The sequence below is a fragment of the Clytia hemisphaerica genome, unplaced genomic scaffold (assembly GCF_902728285.1).
Source record: "Clytia hemisphaerica strain Z4C2 unplaced genomic scaffold, Clytia hemisphaerica genome assembly, whole genome shotgun sequence".
Classification (NCBI taxonomy): Eukaryota; Metazoa; Cnidaria; class Hydrozoa; order Leptothecata; family Clytiidae; genus Clytia; species Clytia hemisphaerica.
The window spans coordinates 546,053-569,576 of record NW_027104248.1 but is presented as its reverse complement, the minus strand read 5'-3'; the positions used below and the strand labels follow the sequence as shown (position 1 = coordinate 569,576).

Genomic DNA, 23,524 nt, shown 5'->3' with positions numbered 1-23,524 from the left:
TTATCAGATGATCAATAATCAATAATAAATGTGGCCTAAACGGGCTCAGAATTTATAGTGCATTGAAGGTAAAATTCTAGTTCACTTTTTACTTTAAACTGCAAAACTTAAATCATGTCAGACATTTTTTGAAAGAACAGTTTTTTAAGAACGTGGTACCTTAATTTTTACCAAAAAACAATCAAAAATAAAAGATAATAAAACAATGGGTTATGTAAAAGAAAATCTGTATGAATAGTGACACTAGGCAGTGTATTTAGTTTCAATATTGCTAAGTGTGAAAACTACAAAAGGTGCATGTACAAAACAATATAATCTGATGCAAAATAAAAAATAATATAAAAATGTTTACATAACACAATATTTCTATCTTCTCTTTTTTTAATTAGTAAGCCTTCTCTTTAAATTATATTCCTTTCTTTTTTAATCAACAACATCATCTATCACCATCAGTAATACTTCTTATCACCATGTGAGTTTTGATACCAACTTTTCCCGGTATGGTTATCTTTGTAAAAACCTGTTTGTGAGTTGTTTCCAGTTGGTGCATAATAGGAGGTTTTATAAGACTGTCCAGTGTTTGAATCTGTTTTGTTGTTGCTATAGTAATAGCTACCATCATTATATGAGGTGTATTGATTCCCTTGAGGATTAAAACCTTGGTTGGTTATTTGTCTTTTGCCATTGCTTGACATTTTGAATTTTAACCTTTAAAATATGATTCTAAAATATAATAGAGCTTGAATTATGAATATTTTGAGCACCCTGAGACTCTTCTGTATCTATGCACTAAAGAGCTTTTTAGGAAAAAAGATCAACCCCACCAAATTCTTTTTTCCTTTATTTACAGCAGAACAAAAGTGATTGAGAATCTCTGCAAACCTTTCTCAAAACAATAATGTCATGTTAAATAATTAATTGTTTTTTGAAGTCTATTTGTTGGTCATGCCATTATTAGTTTCTTGATTTGAAAATTTTACTTAACATTTCTCAAAATTGAGAAAAATTTGCCCACTGGCAAATTTAAAAGAGGCCTAGCACACCAAATTTATGTATTAATAGCCGTAGTCTGTATGTCACTTTGTCTGTCTGTCTGTCTGTCTGTCTGTCTGTCTGTCTGTCTGTCTGTTACCTTCGTTTTTGCAGTGTTTTTGTTGATAGAGCCTGGTTTAGACTTTGTTCGGTCTATGTTGGCCCAGCTAGCTTTAGCGTACTGGACCTTTCATTAGCATTCTGCCCGGTGTCAAGTGTGTAACAAATTACTAGGCGATACGCGTTTTCAATTCAAGCACAGGCTACATATAGTCGAACGTGCGCAACGCACTGGGCTCAACTTCAGTGGCTTCAAATCATTCATAGGACCAATTGTAGAACCCCAGATATTCACCCAATGAACAAGTGTGCCAAACTTCAACCAAATCCGATCATTTTGGAGGCCTGTAGACTGCTCCAAAGCTTTAGCCTCGTTTTGGCAAAAAACTCGTTCCCAGGCCCCAAAAATCTAAATTTTTGAAAAATGCAAAAATCACCCCCAGATATTCACCCAAGGAACAAGTGTGCAAAATTTCAGCCAAATCCAAGCATTTTTGAAGTCTCCAGGCTGCCCTAAAGTTTTAGCCTCGTTTTGGCGAAAAACTCGTCCCTAGACCCCAAAAATCAAAATTTTCAAAAAAAGAAAAAAACACCCCCAGATATTCACCCAAGGAACAAGTGTGCAAAATTTCAGCCAAATCCAAGCATTTTTGAAGTCTCCAGGCTGCCCTAAAGTTTTAGCCTCGTTTTGGCGAAAAACTCGTCCCTAGACCCCAAAAATCAAAATTTTCAAAAAAAGAAAAAAACACCCCCAGATATTTACCCAAGGAACAAGTGTGCAAAATTTCAGCCAAAGCCAAGCATTTTTGAAGTCTCCAGGCTGCCCTAAAGTTTTAGCCTCATTTTGGCGAAAAACTCGTCCCCAGGCCCCAAAAATCAAAATTTTCAAAAAAAGAAAAAAAAAAACACCCCCCAGATATTCACCCAAGGAACAAGTGTGCAAAATTTCAGCCAAATCCAAGCATTTTTGAAGTCTACAGGCTGCCCTAAAGTTTTTGTGACAGACAGACAGACAGACACACACACACACAGACAGACATTGTCAGATTGTAGCTCAACTGAAGTTGAGAATTGTGAAAAACTTGATTGGCTGAAACATATCTCTTTAGAACATGATTGACAGAATAAAAAACAATTGCAATCGTCTTCATTGGTTAAAAACATAAAAGGAGAAAATACAATTAACTACTAAAACTATAAGAATATAACAGATGTAGTACGTTTTAGGAATTAAACATTGTGATTTACACAGAAATAACCATAACAAATCTTCTCTTTAGGAAGATGTTCTTTTAAAAAAGTTGTTTTTTACATTTCTCTATCATGTGAACAGTTCAGTTGTTCACGTCTTAGGAACAAAACATCTCTGTATATAACATTAAATATTTTAGATTGTTTCTCATTGATGCAAATAAGAGATAACCGAGTGGTCTAAGGCGTCTATGGCTTGTACTAGTGACTCCAGGTTCAAACCCCCTCTGCTACTGAAGTCTTGTTCAGTTCATATTTTTATTTGCTGGGCCTTCATGCCTTCTGGGCTTCTTGTTTTGAAATTAAACACCCATCTACATTAGGCAATTTCTGACCTGACTTTTTTCTCTTTTCCTTTTTGAATGTAATTCAAATTCTTTTCAAAACAAAACAAAATCGTTTTATACAAAATTGAGAAAAGAACAAATCTAAAACAAAACTTTAAAGATCAAAAAGTTATGAATAAGGCTAAAAAAGAAAAACTTGAAATTCACAGTCTTAATTATTTTTTGAATTTGCTAAAATTACCTTCTGGTAAATCAAATATTGTAGTTTTTTATAATTGTAAAGAAATTTCACTCAAAGATCACTTTCATCTCGGCCCTGTTTAATTTCTAAAATTGGCTCACAAAATTTTGATGATTTTCATACAGTACAAGTAGGTGTTGACTCCTTTGTACGAGTGAGAGTAGATTTTTGTTATTCAATCCCGGGTGAAAATTGTTTATGTTGGTTAGGGTCAGGATCAGTTAGGGTCAGGGTTGGAGTTCGAGAGCCAAAATAGGGTTGGGAGTAGCACTCTAGGACCTAGTAAGGATATCCCTAGGGTTGGGGCTAGCCCTGGTATGTCAATATATCGCTGTGTCAATTCAAGACTGACTTAAGTTCATTTTTTTGAAAATTGACTTAAAGACATATCTTTTAACCCCCTATTTCAGCATGCAGGCTTTCCAATTCAAACAAGCAACATGCTGAATGGACCTACCTGATGATGAAACTTAAATAGCAATAAGGAGAAAAACAATCATTAAGAAAATATAGCGGTTAGCGAAAATGCATTAAATTTCATCATTGATTATTGATGGGGGGGGGAGGGGTTTAGGGAAAAAAGAAATAGAAAGTTCCGGTTGCAAAATTGCAAAAGTTTTATTGACAATTGAATCATGCTTGATGGTGGCATTGTTATCAATAATTTTTTTAAGTGAAAAAACAAAGAAATATATGGAAAAAGCCCAATTCAAATCTGCAAAAACAGCGATTTTCGGCATACTTCCGGCATTTTCGGCCGGAAAAACATGATTCTCAAAAATCCGAATCGGCCACACTTAGGGCATTGCTGATACACATCTTTGTGCAAATATCGAGAAAAACGATTAATGAAATCTCGATACTATCGACATTTTTGGCCGAAATTTTTTTTCTTCAAAACTAATGATAAAATCTCGAGAAAATGCGAAAAAAAACAGTTTTTCCTGCATATTTTCGGCATTTTCGGCCGGAAAATTTTTCTTCGAAAATCGGGCTCTGTCACATTTAAGGCATTGCTATTTTGCATCATTGTGCCAACAATTAGAAATAACTAATGAGCCAATCCTGGTAAGCCAAAGCTGGTAACAGATGGACAAACGGACGAACGCACGGACGGACATCGGTGAATTTATAGGACCTCCAAGGTAGGTCCAAAAAGATAATTTAGAATGTTCCATAATATCAACCATAAACAGCCTTAAGCCCTGAATTTTAGGGTAAAAAGAAGCCTTGTGTCCAAATTTTATTTTTCTATGGAGCATCAACATGAAATGTGTAGCCTTTTAAGGCCAACACATCTGGTTGATGGACTTGAAAGCTTGATTTTAATTATCAAAAAAGAAGGAAAGGTTTAGGAATATTTTGTAATTTTGGGCTTATCTCTAAGTATTTAAGGGTGAAAGGTTGATGGCAAAGTTGTTTTATGGGGTTGGTAAAGTTCACCTTTGAAGATTTGAGAGTTTAGAAGCACATTTTGACAGACTTGATCCTTAAATGGTAGATCAGGAGGTAAAGATCTTGATGAATGTTTGTACTATCCCCATGAAACTTTCCAAAAACCAAGATTTCATTATCTTAGTGGGCTCATTTTCTCTTCAATCTTGAGCAAAAATTGTTGTTTGGAGCAACATTGTCAAGATTTTTAGGATTTTAGAGCTAAGACTGACTTTGAGCTAGCCCTAATCTTTAAAAGAAAGGAAAAGGTTCCAACTTCTGATAAATTCTTGAACTATATCTATAGGATGCTTTAACAAAATAAAGAATCAAGTATCAACGGGTACTCATTTTGGGCAAAAATTTCAGCCAAAAATGTACTTTTAAGTCAATTTTACAAAATTAAGGGGGTCAGGGGAGTTAGAAGCCGCCTTTGAGTGAAATTTCAGCCTCTATAAGCTTTCGAAGAGTACCATATTTGATTTTCCTAGAAACCTTTCTGGAATATGTGATGAGGAATCATGATTTTTAGATAAAATTTACTTTCTAACTGCCAATTACTGGCTGCAATAGAATGACCTCAGCTCTGGTCAAAAATTTGAAAAAAAAGCCTTTTTGGCCCAAAAAAGCACATTTGACAACTTTTTTCACGTGGCTTCGTGGCCTAGTGGTATAGTACAAAGCTTCTGAACCGAAGGAACTTTTCATATGTGGGTTCCAATCCAATAGAAATAGAAACACCCGTACGAAGAAGCCACGACCGTACAAGTACCCCTATTGGAAAGTGAAGTGAAGGAATTTTGGCAAATTAGGTGAATATACATACCTAGAAAATCTGCAAAAAAATTACTTTTTATCATTCCCGCTTGAAGGCGAAATTAAACTACTCTTGCCAAATTTGATTATTTTTAATCTGTCTCACCCTTTTGTTTTCGTCCCTGTGTATTCCAGGCTTTATTTACATTAGTCATTAGACCGCAATCACAAATATATCTTCATTTTGCGCCCTCGTTTGGTCTAAAAAGTGAGTCGGTCGGTCGTAAAAATTTTCAAGTTTTCTTAAATTTGGTCTGTGAGGTGGTTAAAAAAAGGCGTTAATTGAGGCGAAGAAAAAAATGTTCGATAGCCAGCCAGCCAGCCAAAACGACCACGTGTTTTAGATGGTTTCAATAGACCTTTTTGCCTTTCCACCCGCCGTATTGAATTGTGTGCAAAAATTATGGTGGCCGAAAATTATTATATATTAAGTGTAATCTTGTAGAACAAAGATTAAATTTGCTTCTTTTGAAAACTAACAATAATCAAATTCACTCAACTCTTAGAACAAGCACTTCAAAAAACCATAACATTAGACATAAACTGAAGCTTAAAAATCACCCGCGAAGGTACAAAAATATTTTTCTCCTGGGAATAGAACCGCCAAACGATCAAATCAAAACATTGATCTAAACCCGCTGAATGTGTGACGTCATAATTACTGCTTTCAGTTCGCGTGTTTTGAAAGTTTCAGTGTGTACTCGTCTTGATGGAATTTTTTTTGTCTTTTTAAAAGAACAAATTTCTAAAAGGCTTTTGTTGTTCTGTGAATATTTCTTTTTGGATTAAGAAATTCCATCTTTTATTGTTCTAATGATTATAATATTTCTTTATAAGATGCTTTGTTGCCTTTTTAATCTTTGTGTAAACTTGCATATGTTTTGCATATTTTATTTTTCCAACTAAATCCAAATGCGCTAGAAATCGCTCGCAAATTATTGGCAATGATAACATTTTTGAGCAAAGGAAACATCAACGCAAAAAATCCAACAAATTTACTGACTCTCCAACTCAATACTACCGTAAGTTGGCCTAATATCGACATCCCTCGTCTAATTCCGACACCCTTTTTTAGAGACAGGAATAATATGAAAGCTTGAATCACTGATTGAAAAAGAATAATTTCTCTCTAACCATTAAGCAAGGAAAAACAGTTTCAACCATTCTATCAATTTCAGCTGATAAAAAAGGTGTCGAAATTAGAGGAGGGATGTCGACATTAGACCAAGTTACGGTACTCAATTTTCAAGAGTCGGTCAGGTGACTCGAAATAAAGATATTTGTAATTGCCGCCTTACTGATATGATAGACACCAGAGAATACCCTGGTGAAGGCTGATGCAAGCTCCCCCTCTCCTCAAGGGGGAAACTTCACAAAACATCAAAACAATACGTCACAAAGCATTCTGACGTTACAAAAGTTACACTGGACTTTTTTTTTTTCTTTTTTTTTCTCAAAATATCATAACATCTATTACAAAATAACCTATCGCCTGGCAATGTAACCTGTAGGAGGTTTTCAAAGCCGCCAGGGAAATATTATATGTTTGGTAACTATGTACATGTTTTTAAGGATATGAACAATAAAAATAGCTTTTTAACAGCTACAACTGATAGATAATGTTGGATAAAAAGCGTCATACGACGAAAAAACGAAAACAAAATATACGAATATGTTAAGTTTGAACATAAAGAACACAATGAAAGTGTTACGGTAGTAAAAGTTTAGAGCTCGGATACTTGGTAAAAAAGTAAAAGTAAAAGTTTACTAGCTATCATCAGAGTTTTGAAGATTGCGTTTTAAATGTGTAGTAAAGGATTCAATTCAATGGAAAAGGTATCACGAGTGAGGTGACAGAAATTGTTCCAAAACTGCGGAGCATAGAAGGAGATTGGTAAATTAGCATTACAAAGATGAATATTATTAAAGAGACCATGATTGTCTGCGTGTCTAGTCCCATGCATGTGGTCTGGACGATTAAATAAGCAATGCAATGAGGTTGGGAGTGTTTTATCTTTGACATACGAGTAAATGAGTTTACAACATTGCATGATATAGTTTGTTTAGATTTAGAGGTTTAAAGTCATCAATTCCATCAGGATTATGTTTATTTATATTATGTATTATTTTTTCGATTATATTAGATATAGGAGCTGTTCCCTTCGTTGAAGGTGACCCCCGTGAAGACAGTCCATACTGAATTTGTGATTGAATGAAGCTGAAATATAAAACACGGTTGATAGAGTTCGAAACCAAATAGTTTACCTGCAATGCAACGGCTTTAAAAAATGAACAAATGAATTTTTGACGTTTTGTTTTTGGATTATGTTATCTTATGTCTTAAATGGACAACGCCAGGGTATTATCTAGCGCTATAAGCAAGCATAACAAAAGCTGATAACACACAGGGAACGAGGTTGAGCCTGCAGCCTGGCCCTGGGATACAACAGGAATGATTAAAAAAAACACCTTGTTAAAAAAAATTCATGTTAGCAGAATGGCACTCACGCCTAAATCATGGGTATTTGAAGTTCTGGAATGGTCAAAAGAAATCAGTTTACCTTTCCTTTCCTCTTTATCATGTTGGACATTGAGCTGAAAGTGAAGAGTCTGCAAGTGAAGCTTCGGCTTCGGCTTCGCGGCACCACACAGAGAAGTGATTTGATTAATGGCTTTTATCACTTGAAGGTCAAAGTGTATAAATTCTAGACTTTGAATGGCAAAATGCTGAGTTTTTTCAACAAGATCTTTTATGAAAGATGTAAAAAGGGTGAAAATCTGCTGTGATGTTTGAGATTTTTATTCTTTTGAAGATAAAAAATGTAAAAATTGTCAAAAAGTCAAAAGTAATCACCAAAAGTGGAAATTAAGTTTACTATGCTCTAAAGTCAGAATCCCGATTATTGAAGCCATACATCAGCACTACCCACGAGTTTCAGGTGAAGATTTTTATTTTTCTTGTTCGAAGATTCCCACACCATTTTTCTTATCAAATTTATCACGGCAGTGGACCATGTTTAAGAAGTAAGTAGAAATGTCTTTTCTTTGGTCTTTATGTCCTTATTATATTTATTCATATCTTACAGTAGGAAAAACCTGGCGCCGCCGCCGGACCGCAACAAAAACCTGTTTTCTGGAAATCCTATCCTATTCTTTTTTTTATGATGGGGATCAAGGCTCGAAATAACGATTTCAAGTGGGTCGGACAAAATGTCCAATCAGGGTTGCTTTAGCTTGAAAATTTTGATTTTTGGGTCGAACATGAAGCTATTTGGGTCGGACAATGTCCGATGTCCAACCGTGTTATTTCGAGCCCTGGGGGATGGATGGCTTCAAAAACATATAAATGCATAGCTGTGAACTCTCCTTTAATAGTCAAGACAAGACTCCTGAATCTGGAAACTTTTTCGTGAATGTAAAATTTGCTCCAAAATCTCCTGGATTTTTGAGATTTTTAATCATGGTTTTCTGAAAAAATCTGGAAATTTTCCCTGATGATTTTTGAATATTATTTGGTCAGTGACCACCTATCGATTTTATCAGTGGTCAAATACCGTAAGTTGGTCTAATATCGACATCCCTCGTCTAATTTCGACACCCTTCTTTAGAGACGGGAATAATATGAAAGCTTGAATCAGTCAGGCGGCAATCAAAAATATGTTGCGTTCGGGTCGTCCGACCGACTGTTTATTTACAAGAAAACCCGATTCGGAAAGTCGGTAAAATCGTCGGGTTTTTTTGGCACTGTTCGCAGGTTCGGATCTTTCCCATAATGGCGGGCACGGGCGAACGGAGCATGTCTTTGAATCATTTTTTTTTTACTTAACCCACATTGAGTCCCGTTCAAGTTTTTTCATGTACCCTTATTGAAAATTTCATGTCAAAATTCAGCAACGCGGTAGGGCCAATACCCTGGGGGCCAAAAATAAGGGCCACTTTAAGGTTAATACATGCGCGCGCACATTTAGTTTGGCAAATTAAAGATGGCGGCATAAGATTCTGTTGATTGCCGACTTGATTCATCGGGATTTACTAGATCTTAAAAATTCGACAAAATTTACTAACCGACCGACCGACCGACTGGATTTGAAGATGTTTTAGGGCCCGAATGGAACATATTATTGATTGCCGCCTGAGGCTGGAACTTCGATTTTTGAGGATTACGATTTTACCAGCTTTTTAGCGATTTTTGCCTCGCTAACCCAAATCTTGCAACCTCTTTACCTTAAAGAAGATCAAAATTAGAGTTTTTCAGCAATCCGAAAAAAATGCATAGCAGAAATTTTTTCATTTTCACAGGATCGATTGTCAACAACAAAATACATCTTTTGGTCTTTGGGTTTGTTTCTGACGTTTTTCCTTCAAAGAATATTAATCACTTTCCTTTTCCCCTTGAGCGTGCGAGGAAAAAATGATTAGCTCGCGTTCTCGCGCGGACGAATAAAAATGAGGCGGCAATCTTGCAATGAGGGTGCTACTTAGTTTTCGCCCTATTTTGCGCCCACGATAGAATGGTCCAAATACGGGGGTATTCTAAATGATAAACTATGTCGTTCTGTAAGTGTTTATTTTCTGAGAGATACAAATAGTGTATTGAATAATTATTAACTTATTGTTTTAAGTATTTTTGAGTGCAAATTTAAATATATAGTTAAATAAAAAACAAATGATAGCAGTTCTGTTTTTTCCTCAAACCTCCGGGAAAAGTTTTTTTGCCGACTTAGCTATTTTACAAATCTCGGAAAAGAACTCCATTAGGAATTCGGATACAGAACCTGATTGGTTAATTTCGGAACGGCTTCAAGAAAGTCATAATGGCAGATAATTTTAAAAGTTTCTGAGGAAATGTGTGTAATTTATCAATGTTGATGGCTTGTTGATTCCTTAAAGAAAAAAGATAACAGGTATAGCTTTTTCTAATCCTGGAATATCGAGGTTCCAGCTACACTGTGAATCATTGATTGAAAAACAAAGATCAATCTCTTAGCACTAAGCAAAGAAAACAGTTTTAACTTTTCTATCAATTTCAGCTGATAAAAAGGATGTAGAGATTAGAGGAGGGATGTCGACATTAGACCAAGTTACGGTAGTCACTTGGCTCCAAATTATGGCATTTTCTTCAACCATTTTTTATTTGTTCAGTCATTTCGATTACTTTTCGATTACTTTTGTGATCATTACCGTGAAGTTGGGTAACTTGCATCAGTGGAGGGAAACTTGCATAGCCCTCAAATGAATGACCTGGCTGGTCATTAAAATACAAATCAAAATAAAATGGTAGAATAGAGCTGCGAGCGGAGCTGCATAATTCAATTGTTTTGACATTTTGCTGCTTTGGTTGGTCAGTCATTTGATGGCTATGCAAGTTTCCCTCCACTGATGCAAGTTACCCGACTTCACGGTATTGAAATACAGACTGCATGAGAGATAAAAATTTCCAAGTGAAATCCGAAATCTTAGCCCGGTTTTCTGATTTTCCTAAATCAGAAAATCAGGGAAACTTCTTTCCAAAAACCAGGATATCAGCAAAACATTTTTGCCGAAATCGGAGAATCGAGGAAATATTTTTTATATTTCAAAAATGCGTGAGATAGCGTGAGAGATCAAGTTTTTTTTTAATTGCGTGAGACAATGTTGAAAGTTGGTCTAATATCAACATCCCTCATCTTATTTTGACACCCTTCTTTAGAGATGGGAATAATATGAAAGTTGGAATCACTGATTGAAAAAGGATTTTTCCTCTCTTATCACTAAAGCAAAGAAAAAAGGTTTCCGCCTTTATTATTTTCAGCTCAAAAAACTTCCAAAAAAAACCCAGCATTTTTTAATGAAATTAACATTTTCAAAAAACTATGAGAAATTGATAGCTAAAAATAAAAACTGCATTTTTGAAAGAATGAAACATTTTTTATATTATGTATTGTATATTAGTTTTCTCAGTCCATTTTCTTTTTCGTTCTTTACCGTGCGGACATCTGCACAGCATTTCAGACTTTAGGTGTCAAACCAGGTTCTGAGTGTACTTTTTGAAAATTTGTGTTTTTTGGTACAACATATTGATACTTGCCTTTTGTCGTTTGTCTTGTTCTTGTCTCTTTGAACAGGCTAGCTCTAAAGCTCTAAAACAGCATCTAATAACATGAAAACCAGAAAATGATTCTTTGATGGGAATCAAAACTATAAAGTGTACTTACAAACATCAAGATGTCAGATCTAAGAAAATTAATAACGGCACAGTCATCATTGACAATAAAAAAAAGGATTTTCCGTCAAGGAGTCTTGTAAACATTCCAACAACTTCCATCGAAATGATCTGTCACAGCTGAGTCTACCATTTTTAACACGGTCCGAGGATTGAGCTGAGGACGCTCGCAGAACACCCGCGAGCTCCCGCGCTGGTGAAAGATTTAATCTGGCAATCATTTTCTCAAGCGAAGAGTACGCGAAGCAATTCTAGCTTCACGATAGTGCTGCGGATCATCAGTGGATATTATTCAATCATCATTATCCCTTTATTTTCATTCCTAGAACTTTTGCAAAAAAAGAAAAAATAGAAAAGTTGTATTTTTTACTGCTCTATTCACATACTGAATTTGAAAGATCTTCTATGTGGCGTTTTTTTGCAAACTTCAAAAAACTGATTTTTGTCCCGTCTTTGCAGGACTTTCGCTTAAGTGCTTGTGTGCATAGGGTACAAAGTCCAAATATGCGTTTCCCGTAATTTTTGTATGAAGAGTTAGGTCCATACTGTTGAACTTATTTGTTTTGTCTGTTGTTTAACCTTTTTTGTTTTTTTTGTATTTGAATGCAAGTTTTTGTATATTTTTTTATGTTTGTTAGTTTGTTTGGACTGCGGGTCTGTTCAGGGTTCCGGAATCTGGGGAGGCTGAGTGTTGGACGTCCTTAAAACATGTTTAAAGCCGCTGGCCCACCTGTCGCAAGTCGGGGCTGGTTGGGGACTCCAGATTACATTATAATTTTTGTTGGGCTTTTGGGTAGTTTTTAGTGTTTGTATTTGTGTGATTGCTGTGTTTATATTTCTACTTAGCTATTTAAACTAAGTCCCTTTTTATGTTTCATTTTAATTTTATTTAGTATTTTCAACATTTAATCTCCTTTAGGTCAGATCTCTGATCTTTATATGAAAAAATTTGATCTGAGCCAGTTTTGAAAACTAATTTGATGATCAACTTCCCAAGAAAAAGATCTAGGTGGAGAGTGCAACCCCGGTTAGGCTATTTTTCTGGACCTCAAACACTGACTCATTTACATGTGCTGAATTATTTTTACTTTAGCATTTAGTTAAGTCCTAAGAAATCGAAGTGCTATCTTGGGAATTTGGTAATTGGTCATTTTGGTCATTTCTAGTTTTAATAATTGTCTTGGGATCTTGAATTTGATTCAGGTAACTCTCATCCTTGTTGTTGCAAATACATACTGTAGATGATTGATGTCGTTTTTTCTGAAAGCTTGATTTCTTAGTGTGACTGACTTGAGGAAACCCAGGGCAAACGCACACAAAATGGCCGGGTAATTACTTAAGGTCATTCTTATGGTTGGCGCTTCTTTTTGTGGTTTAAGGTCAATGTTTTTGGTTTTTCTTAAAGATATCTATATGTAATCAATTGGTTATCTAGGTAATCAATGGTCCCTTCTTGGCATCCCCCCAACCTTTAAAAATACCTATCCCCCAAAGATTTTGGACAAAAATAGCTAACAAATATATGTAAAATATCTTTAGAGGGAGAAAGCGAAATAATAAACTTCTTTCTTATTTTTGTCTCAGACTACTCATAACAGAAAACTTCCTTTCATGAAAACCAAATTTCATAACTGGAAAATAATCTACAATATATATGTAAGCCCCCCTTTAAACTATCCCCCCTTCCTTGCTATCCCCCCTTTTCATGAAAATTTCTGACCCCCCTTCTTCATTTTTTCGGAAGGTGTCATCCCCCCTTAAGAAAGTGGGGTCCGAACAATGGGCTAAAGAAGTCACATGCTATTTTTAGAAAGGCATCGCAGTGTCCGTTGGTGGCCAAAAAGGGCATTTTTTCTTGTGTTTTTCCACTAAAAAGGCTTTTTTGACCAAAGTTTTAGTGATTTTAGGAGAAGCGCCTAATAGCTGGATACTAAAAGGGCTGAAAAAAGCTTGAAAAATGGCCTGAGTCATGCAAATTGTTTGTTGACTTCAAACCAAATGTTTCATTTTTCCATGAACTTTGAACGCTTCTGATTTTTATTATTCTACTGTGTTACTCTGGTTAGCCTGCAATCTTGGCTTTCCAGCAACACTGAGACTTGGGCTAGACGGCAAATTAGTAAATGCTGAACGTTTATTTAAAATTTATTGATAATTGAACTTCTGTAAAAACCAGGAAGAATAAAATTGGCAGCCAAACAATGGAGTATATACATGAAAAAGTTCACCATCAATGTTCTTTATGTTCTGAAATACATAATGTAAATTGGCCTAATAGACCTTTTGTAGGACACAATGTCATGTTGAATATAATTAAAAACTCCACTGACTCCAGCATCAAAACAACGATAAGAAAATATTAAGTACATGCATTTACTAATCATGCTCTCGATTGTTTTTTTTCAGCTTGAATTTAAATAAAAAGTTTGGGTTTTAGGGTCAAGGTGAAGTGCTTCAACAAGTCTGATTTTTTTTGTCATAGATTTGTTGCGAAAGATGAAATCTCTGGAACAAGTCAGTTGAAGTCATCAGTACAACGTGGCATCAGAACAAAACTTCAAGAACACTACCCAAACATACAACCTTATATTGATGAAATCCTCCCAAAAAAAGAAAGCATTGTCCTTGTTAAATGGTATGCAATTAGAAATTGATCAAAAAGTTTTTTCCTGAAAGATTTTTATCTAACTCTGATAAACCTGAATTTGAGGCAAAATTCAGAAAAGATCTTTTTTGTTGGACCTACCCCGGTGGAGGTCCTATAAATTAACCGTTGTCCGTTCGTTCGTTCGTTCGTTCGTTCGTTCGTTCGTTCGTTCGTTCGTTCGTTCGTTCGTTCGTTCGTTCGTTCGTTCGTTCTTGAGCTTTTCTCGAGATTGGCTCATTCATTATTTATGATTTTTTGCACAAAGGTGCTTAACTATAAACCCTCGAATGTGACAAAGCCCAATTTTGGGAGAAAAAAATTCGGGGGCAAATTCCAGCCAAAAAACGGCTAAAAAAAGGGTTTTTTGGACTTTGTTGAAAACTGGATCATTAATCTTTCCTGATTTTTTGCATGAAAGTAGGGTATTACCATCGGTAAAAGATGGTTGAAGCAGATTTTCACTAAAACATTTTCTCGCCTCAATAATTGAATCTATATTCATAAAAATCACTATTTATAAGCATGCATCAATGTTCTTAGCCAAATTTTTCAATTTTTAGATGAGATAGATATTCTTTTCCTTCCAATTCCCTTCCTTAATACAACCCCAATGGGCACGGGGTACAATTAATGATGAAAACAAACGACAAATTTTAATAAATCGTCACTATTTGTGTTCCGAATGATTGTTTTAACGATATGTGTTAAACCTTTAAGTGCTGATCTTTTTTTTTCACAACTCGACCTATTTGGTTAAAGGGTTGAATGCATAATCAGGTAGGTCCATAAAACCGTCTGTTACCAGCTTTTCTCAGGATTGGCTCATTAGTTTTTTCTGATTTTTTGCACAATGATGCAAAATCGCAATGCCCAGAACGTGACGGAGCTCGATTTTTGAGAAAAAATTTATTTGGGCAAATTTGGGCCAAAAACTACCTAAAAATAGGGTTTTTTGGACTTTGTGCAAAATCCTGTCATTACTTTTTTCTGATTTTTTGTACAAAGATGGAGGGCAAGATTCTCTAAAGAATGGCTGAAGTGGTTTTTCCTGGAAAATTCTTATTCGCCTTAAAAAACGGATTTTCGTATTTTTGGGGAAATTCCCTTAAACCAAATAAGAAAATATAGCTTTTCTCAATGTTGACTCGTTATTTTTTTCTGATTTTTTGCACAACGATGCAAAATGGCAATGCCTAAAATGTGTCGGAGCCCGATTTTTGAGAAAAAATATATATTTTGGCAAATTTGGGCCAAAAACTGCCTAAAAATAGGGTTTTTTGGACTTTGTGCAAAATCCTGTCATAACTTTTTTCTGATTTTTTGTACAAAGATGGAGGGCAAGATTCTCTAAAGAATGGCTGAAGTGGTTTTTCCCGGAAAATTCTTATTCGCCTTAAAAAACGGATTTTCGTATTTTTGGGGAAATTCCCTTAAACCAAATAAGAAAATATAGCTTTTCTCAATGTTGACTCGTTATTTTTTTCTGATTTTTTGCACAATGATGCAAAATGGCAATTCCCAAAATGTGAAGGAGCCAGATTTTTAAGGAAAATCTTTTTGGGCAAATTTGGGCCAAAAACAACTTAAAAGGTTTTTTGGGCCTGAATGGTTTAAGTGATTTTCGTATTTGGGGAAATTCCTTTTTACCATTTTACATTATTCAACACACAAGCTTTATTTTTCCATTCTGAATTTCTGAATTTTTGTACAATTATTGTCACTTTTTTCTTATTTTCATCTGATGTTTATCATTAGGTAGGTCCATTCAGCATGTTGCTTGTTTTATATTATTTTTGTTTATCTTTTTATTCAATGTCATTTATCCTTTTTTCTCCAATGTCAGTCTTACTATAGTCTAGCAAGCTAGACGACTAATTCAGACATATTAGAAATAAAGCAAAAAAGTAAATTTTAGTCGTCTAGAAACCTTTTGTGCACTAACTCCAAACAAAAAAAAAGTGTCAATATCGCAATTAAAATTTTTTCCCGCTCAAAAAAAGTTCTTGAAAATAAAATGTGTGTGGATTTGTGTGTTAAAAATATTTCATTTGAGTTGATTTTATTTTGAGAGTTTGTTGTTGCTTGATAAATTGTTTTTTCGCTACGCAAGTTTCTGCGTAGCTAGGCCCGGTATCTATAAGGCTGGAACACCGGATTCTTCCAGTCGTTTATACAAACTAAATCCCGTATCATTATTTGTGTTTATTATTAGTATTACATGCATTATAAACGACTCCAGTCTAGTCTTACTATGCTTACATGCTTTATGCCTGTAAAATTTGTTTAAATATGAAAAGAAATCTCTAGGTGCATTTTTCAAGAGACAAAATTCTCGGCGGGACAAACTTCCTAGAAACATTATTATCAACACCCCTTGGCCTTGGATATCGGCTACCTACCGACAGCCAAGAAAAACAAAGGCTGAGTTATCGGTCAATTACTTTAATTGGATAAACTTTCGCGGGATTAAATTTCGCGGATTTCGCGAATTTGTTTGTCAAATAAATACTATTTGAATGGTCACTTGCATCAAAGAGGCGCAAATGTGTACTTCAACAACCAGCATGTATGATCACAAAATCGTGAAAATATTGCTACCCAATAGTGCCACCCGCAAAATTAAGTCCCCGCAAAAGTTTTGATTTTCGCCGATAGGCCCAACCGCGAAATTTAATCCCCGCGAAAGTTTATCCCATCTCAAAAAGACTTACAAGGAGTTTTAAAAATTCACTCTTCCTTTTGTTTTTAGTAAAGAACACATCGAAATATTAGCAGTAAAATCACAGCTGGTGTTTTTCAGACAGCGTGATGGTCCTTGGATACCAACTTTAAGACTTCTTCATAAATGTATGTGAGTGTTTTCTTTTTGGATGTATCCAACAATTTCACTTTTGTTATAAATCAAAATGCCACTTTTCTCATGTCTTTTGTCTCCTTGTCAAGGCTTTGGTATCAAATTTTTTTTTTAGCAAACCACACGACTGCAAGTACCTCAAAGGGTGTTTTAATGTTTCATCACGAATAAATTTATCTCTTTATCTCCGTTATTATTCTTTTTTTAGATCCATTCTTACTAACACATGAACAAGTGGATAAAGGGGCAATCCGCTTCATATTGAGTGGAGCAAATATTATGTGTCCGGGCTTGACGTCACCTGGTGCGAAAATGACACCAGTTGAAAAAGACACAGTAGTTGTATCCTTTCATCATTCCACATAAAATTAGTTTCTGACATTGAAATTTTCAATAGTGTCTTGAAGTTAGTCAAAGTTTAGCCATACGAATTTGAAGTCGGTGGGGCAATTAGAACGCTCTACATCAAAATTTGAAAGTTATGGAAACTTTTTTTGGACCACCCGGTTTATTTCTTGTTTTGAACATTTTATGAAGAATTTTTGCTTTACTTTTTACACTCTTAAAATTGTTTTAAAACATCTATGTTACAAGCACTTTATGAATTTCCTTAACTTTCGTTCATTAAAACTGAAGGCCATAATGGCAGAGGGAAAAAAACACGCTGTCTGCATTGGCTCGACCAAAATGAGCACGCAAGAAATGTAAGAATCTTTTTGACGCATTGTATCAGTTCAGCTCTAGACAGGAAACCCGTCCTGTATTTTCATATACAGGACGGGTACGAGTTGTGAGGCAGATTTCTGCCTCGAAAAACTTTACAGTTGGAAATTCGAACTTAGCGCCGTCCTCACTTACTAAAATAAAAACCAAATTTCAGAACTTGCGATTTCTCTAAGAAAGTGTGACCAGTAAAAGAATAACAAAATTTGATTGGCTATGTTTTCAACCGTCATTAGGATCTGGGAAATTCAAACTCAGTCCAAACCATGCTATATATTTTGCCATCAGTATATAAAATAAGCAATCATAGCATTGATCTCCAGGCTAGTTCAGTGGATTAGTTTTTTCGGTTCTTCGAAGGAAAAACGCGCTATCTGTTGATATTTATCAGTTTTATTTCTTTTTACAGAGCGGAAAAGAATAAAGGCATAGGGGTGGATAACGTCCATTATCTTAATGATGGATTATGGGTAATGAAAAACCTGGACAAATAGAAGAAGTATCAAATTTCGTTTTATTTATTTTTCAAACAATAATTTTTTTGTACATTCTTATTTGAAATTTACAAATACTTACAAAAAACCTAACCGAATTCTTTCTCTTTCATTATGTTACTGTATTCACGTGCATTCCACCTACTTCCACATCTACAGTGCGTCCATAGAAAAGGGAAATAGAATTCGATATAAGAGAAAAGCTTTGCTAATTTGCAGATAATTCAACAGAGCCTCGATGCCTTGAACCTGCATTCGAATTAAACAGTGTGTTAGGGAAAGGTAATTTGTTGTGGAGATTCTTCTCAAAGTAATGGTTTCTTTAAAAAAAACATAGCTTTGGGAATTAAAAATGTAATAGTACTTATTACACTGATGGCTCTAATACACGACTATCTCACAGACCTTTTTTCCCCAGTGGGATAAAGATTTCTATGGAAATCTCAATGGGGATTGGAATTCTATATTCTCCAAGCTAAAAATATCCAGTGGGAATGGTTTTCGAGTGCAATTTTTTATATTGAATCTCAAATGGGGATGAAATGCAAGTCAATTTCCCATTGGGTTGAAATTGTAGGATCAAGGATAATGACCTACCTACGAATTCCTTTCCTTTTTATAATACGCACTATCTAAAGGCATCTCCAAAAATATCCGTTATATAGGCTGATTCTCAAGGACTTAAATGTGTACATTTCGACGAAAAAAACGAAAAGAAATTTCATAAGAACCGTTTAGAATCTTCATTGAATTTAAACAAAAATTTTTTTTATTTTTCTCGAAGCTTTTCGGTGTTCATACCATCATCAGGATCCTAAGAATCTGTACATAATGTCATAAAAATCTTCATTGCTTTTGTAGGAGTCTGAGTCCAAAGTTTGAACACGAACATAATTAAAACTTCACTTTTGAGGGATGATGTCTGAAGTAGAACTCACTTTTTTTTATTGTCTACCCTTGTTATCATGTAACCAACATCAAGGAATACATAAGAAGCTCCCCACACAGTTTTAATTCTCTTCGAAGCTTTCCTATTTCAGAGTATAATACAAAAATGTCACCAATGATTAGTCGCTGGATCAAGAGCTGCTTCAAAACTATTTCCAATTTGATCCGCAACTCAACGAAGGGTTAAGAGGTGAGTGAATAAAATACTCTTTTTAAGAACCAGCAAATTTTTTTTGAGGATCGGCCGTTCTTATTTCTGTCACACTTTTAGCCTTTTTAGCCCTATGTTCTTATTCTGTTCAAATTAAAGGCAAATTTGGGTTATTTGTGGCTTAATTTGCCGTTTGTCCCTTAATTTATCGAAAATGCAACCATTCTATACTTAGGGTTTTTCTTAAATTGTTCTTATTTTTTGGCATTTTTGAGCCTCACTGTTCTTATAAAATTGTTCTAAAAAGAAGAAGAGTGCATTCAAAATAATTTTCATTTTATTTAGTCTCTGACCTTCTCAAAGCATGCTACAAATTCTTCAAGAATTTATACAGTAACTATATTATGAGCAACACATATATTTGCAATAAGAATTGGTTATTTTGATATATGACGTAGGCAAGTCAGTAAGTATTACTAACTTTTCACTGATATTTTTCATTTCTTCTTCTCTTCTGATTGAAGCGTCGTGATTTGTTCTCTTCTTATTTAGCTCTCATACGTAAATTGTTGAAAAATACAACTTTTACTAAAGTACGGTAATCAAAAGCCTTAAAACAAAATTCACAAATAAAATCTTTTTTTCAAAGAATAAATTTCCTTTTTTTATAGAGACGGGCTCTTATCTGATCAGAAAAAAAAACGAAGAAAAACGGGACAATCTCATGAAGTTTCATCTGAGGAAGGAATTCGAGATGAACATTTTATGCGTTAAATTGTCAATTTTTATTTTGTGAGATTTTTTCTTTTGTAAGAGGTCTGGTGACGAGGTTTGTTACTTTAGTACTAGCCTATACTAGACGTCACCCGCGTTTTTTTTACGCAATTAACGTCTATTCCACTTTGCGACTTTTTCGAATGTTTTGAGCCCGGGTTTTCGGGCTCTAAACATTCGATTTTTTGACGTCACTTTTAACTATCGAAGCTCCTGCAGTAGCAAAATAATCGAATTTGCGTCAAAGCACTTGAAAGGCTTCTATTTTTCGAAAATCGTCAAAGTGGAACTCACTAAGAAACGAGATAAAAAATCCCGGTTTTTAGTGAGGTGCTCGCTACTTTAGTACTATCTTTTCGTTGGATTGCGCAAATTCCATCTCTTTATTTACTCAACAAGAAACTTTATCTGGTCGTAAAATTTTAACCAACTGTGAATTATTTGATCATATCTGTATACATATTATACGAGTGAGAGAAAGTGTACTTTTGGGGGGCTTTTGTATATATTGGCACTCTTTGTTTGCTGTTGTACGTTTTAGTTCAAATTTGCCAAAAATTCTTGATGAAAAGTATTACCAGTTTGTTAACAAGGAGAATTGTTACGAGGTTGATTTAAAATTTGGTTGATTTGTTTTAGAAATCATTAAGGATTTCTTGACGAGCTATATATTTATTGCACTTTGTTGTCCTTAAATGAAGGAGACCGGCGAATTGCCGTTTGGGAAACTCCAAAATCTTGAATCAAAAACGACGCGGTGGAGACCATCCAATCTTTCGTTTTCGTGGCCCAATTAAACTAGAAAGTCTTTCGTACCGATGTACTATTTGATATTTTAGTAAACACCCATGGTAATTTTAGTATTCGGTACCCTTTCAACCAGGGGGTGTTAACACCCCCTGTTTCAACACAATGGTACATTTTTTGCTATTTTACAATACTGTTAATAAACACCCTTGTATCAGATGAGATTTTAGTACTGATCGCTCTGCCACCCCTGTTTGATAGAGACTATTTTATTTATTTCGTTCGTTTTGGTGTCCCGTGTATTTTGATTAGGTGGAACATTTAGTCACCTATTAGTACCTTTGTTGGTTCAAAAACATTTTAATAAATGTCTAGCCTTTATTATTGCTTTTCCCCATTCTGAACTTTCGACTGTACAAAATGGCCTTGATGACGTCATTATTTATTCAACTGTTGTTTTAGAACGATACTGTAAATTTTCTTGAAATTTGATTTTCATGTTAACGTCAGTTTGGTCAATACAAAGCTTTTCTTTGAAAGGTGTTGATACATTTTTTGTATTCAGGTTGCAAACGTCTGAGAAAAGAGTAATGACAAAGAAATCTTTTGAAAAACAGTTTCAGAAGTTCCTGAATTCAAACTTGGTAGGACCCCTTTTGTTCCACGGATTTAAGAAAACAAAAATGGTTTATCACTCAAACATTGAAAAATTTGAACAGGAAGTTTCAAATGTAACAATTTTTATTTTGTTGAACGTGGTGTTGAGTTTCAAATTCTTGAAAAAAAGTCCTCGGTGAGGAGGATTTCTATTTCATGTTTTGTTGATGTACCTTTTGTACCTTTGACCATAGGTCTGTTTCACATCAAGCTGTACACGCTGTATAATAAGTTATTGAACATTTGAACATTAAAGCGCTGCATGTTTTATCGTGACAATATCAATATGGGATAAAATTTCATGGTCATATATCGTTCACCAAACAATTTCAGCGATTTTGTAAATTTTATTAAAAGTTTGACGTGATGTTTGAGACGTGCTTTCGCCATTTCACTGTGAGGATCAAATTTTCTTCCAGCCAAAATTTGAGATTAAGATGTAGTTTAATGCCTCTCTATTACTAATACTTAAAGAATCGTCCAAGGTATTAGCCAGGGATCATGTTCTTTCGTTGGACAGGCACTGTCAGTTTGTATTTTGAAACAAAACAACACGAGTGGTCTGTTTTAATCACTCTAAGGTCACTGTTATGGCACTTGGGACAATTTTTCTTTTTATTTCTTCTGAAATTGTCATCTAGAACTGACAGTTTGGATTGATCCACACAATTTCTTGTATGTTTCTTGCTAGAAACTTTCGATTTAGTTAGTGCCAAAGAAGTTGGGTTGTTTTCACTGCAGTAGATTTGAGTTAGTATTTTCGGTCTCTTATTCACTTGGTTTCTTTGTTCACTTTTTTTGGGATTCCACATAATCTCGAGGAGATAGAAGTGGAAGGATTGGATATAAAGAGAATGGATGGTGTCAGTCTCACGTGATGACGTGATAGAGACTTTTTTGCAGCGTGATTACGTGATTTGGTAATTTTTTCTTCGTGATTGCGTGATGAGAGGTCAATTTTATCGTGATTTGAAAGATTTTTGAGTCGTGATACGTGATTTTGACTTTTTCAAAAGGATGCGTGATTGTCCAATTTTTTTGTTGATTTGCGTGATCGTGATTGAAGACAAAAAATTGCGTGATATCGTAATCAGAGTTACCGCTGGGGGACCTCCTATAGGGTAAAGTTATAGTTTTGTTTTAGTTGTTCGATAAAACATAAGAATGATAATTTTTGTTGTCGCCAAGCGGATGTTTTATGTTGCAAATCGGTGGTTTTTTAATTCTGCCCCTTTTGGAGGCCGTTTTGACCACAGCTCTGTTGAATGCAGTTTGTTTGCTTGGTTTGAGTAAACGAAGTTTGTAGCACACTCAACTGAGGATGGAAGTAGACGCGATTACCATCTTTATGTCTCTATTCATGAGATTCCACTCCTTTCCACACGCCCTTATTTACTTTTTGGTGCTTGGTGTTCGGATAGTGGTTTTGATGTTTGTTCTTGTGAACAGTGTAAGTAAAAGACACTCGTTTCCTTCTCAGATTGACTGTGTGTGTTTTTGTTTTTCTGTATAATCGTTTCCGAGAGGAGACTTGGATAATTGTCGCTGGTAGTGGTAAGCTCTTTTCTGATGATTTCTGATGAGTGGTAAAAAGGATAGATATACCACGAGGATTGGTTGTGATTGTTCCTACCTTTTTGATAAAAAGATCATCAGTCACATACTCACAATTTCATTGATAAAAAATCTGCACTTTTGCCGACGAATATTTTCAGCAAATTTTTCTGATAAAGTACACTTTTCTTTGAGCCAATAAAATTTTTCTAAGACTCGGCTGTTCTTATTTTTTTTGGAACTTTGAGCCTAAAATTGTTCTTATCCTGTTCTTATTTCCAATTTTTTTTTTACTTGAAAGGGTGTATTTTAGGTCGTTATACCCAATTTTACTACTTTCACCTGCTTTCCACCCCTAAATTGCTTGAAATTGAGTAATTTAAGGCTCAGTTTTTTAATTGTTCTTATTTTTTGGTGATTTTGAGCCTCATTGTTCTTATGAAACTGCTCTTATAAAAGAAAACAGTGTCTGATACACGAGTATGAATGCGACGGTTTTTGTTTTGAATTGCGAAGAAATGAGACATGTGATGGTGATAAAATTTTACCTTAACGAGGTGAAAGATATAATATATCGTTATATTTTTGTTAAGTGGACTTTTTTTCTCTTGTTGTTTTTATCGATATTTTTTGGCATTTAATTGATGGCATT

The 23,524-nt window shown here is 34.8% G+C and overlaps 1 protein-coding gene across 1 annotated transcript; it reads left to right on the top strand.

Annotated features, from left to right (window-relative positions):
- Positions 1 to 7,996: 7,996 nt before the first annotated feature.
- On the top strand, positions 7,997 to 18,134 carry LOC136816449 (malignant T-cell-amplified sequence 1-like). Its single transcript, XM_067072772.1, has 6 exons — positions 7,997 to 8,145; positions 13,806 to 13,958; positions 16,720 to 16,817; positions 17,033 to 17,166; positions 17,461 to 17,528; positions 17,957 to 18,134. The coding sequence occupies exons 1-6, from the start codon at positions 8,135 to 8,137 to the stop codon at positions 18,039 to 18,041; spliced, it is 549 nt and encodes a 182-aa protein (XP_066928873.1). The 5' UTR covers positions 7,997 to 8,134; the 3' UTR covers positions 18,042 to 18,134.
- The last annotated feature ends 5,390 nt before the right edge of the window (positions 18,135 to 23,524 follow it).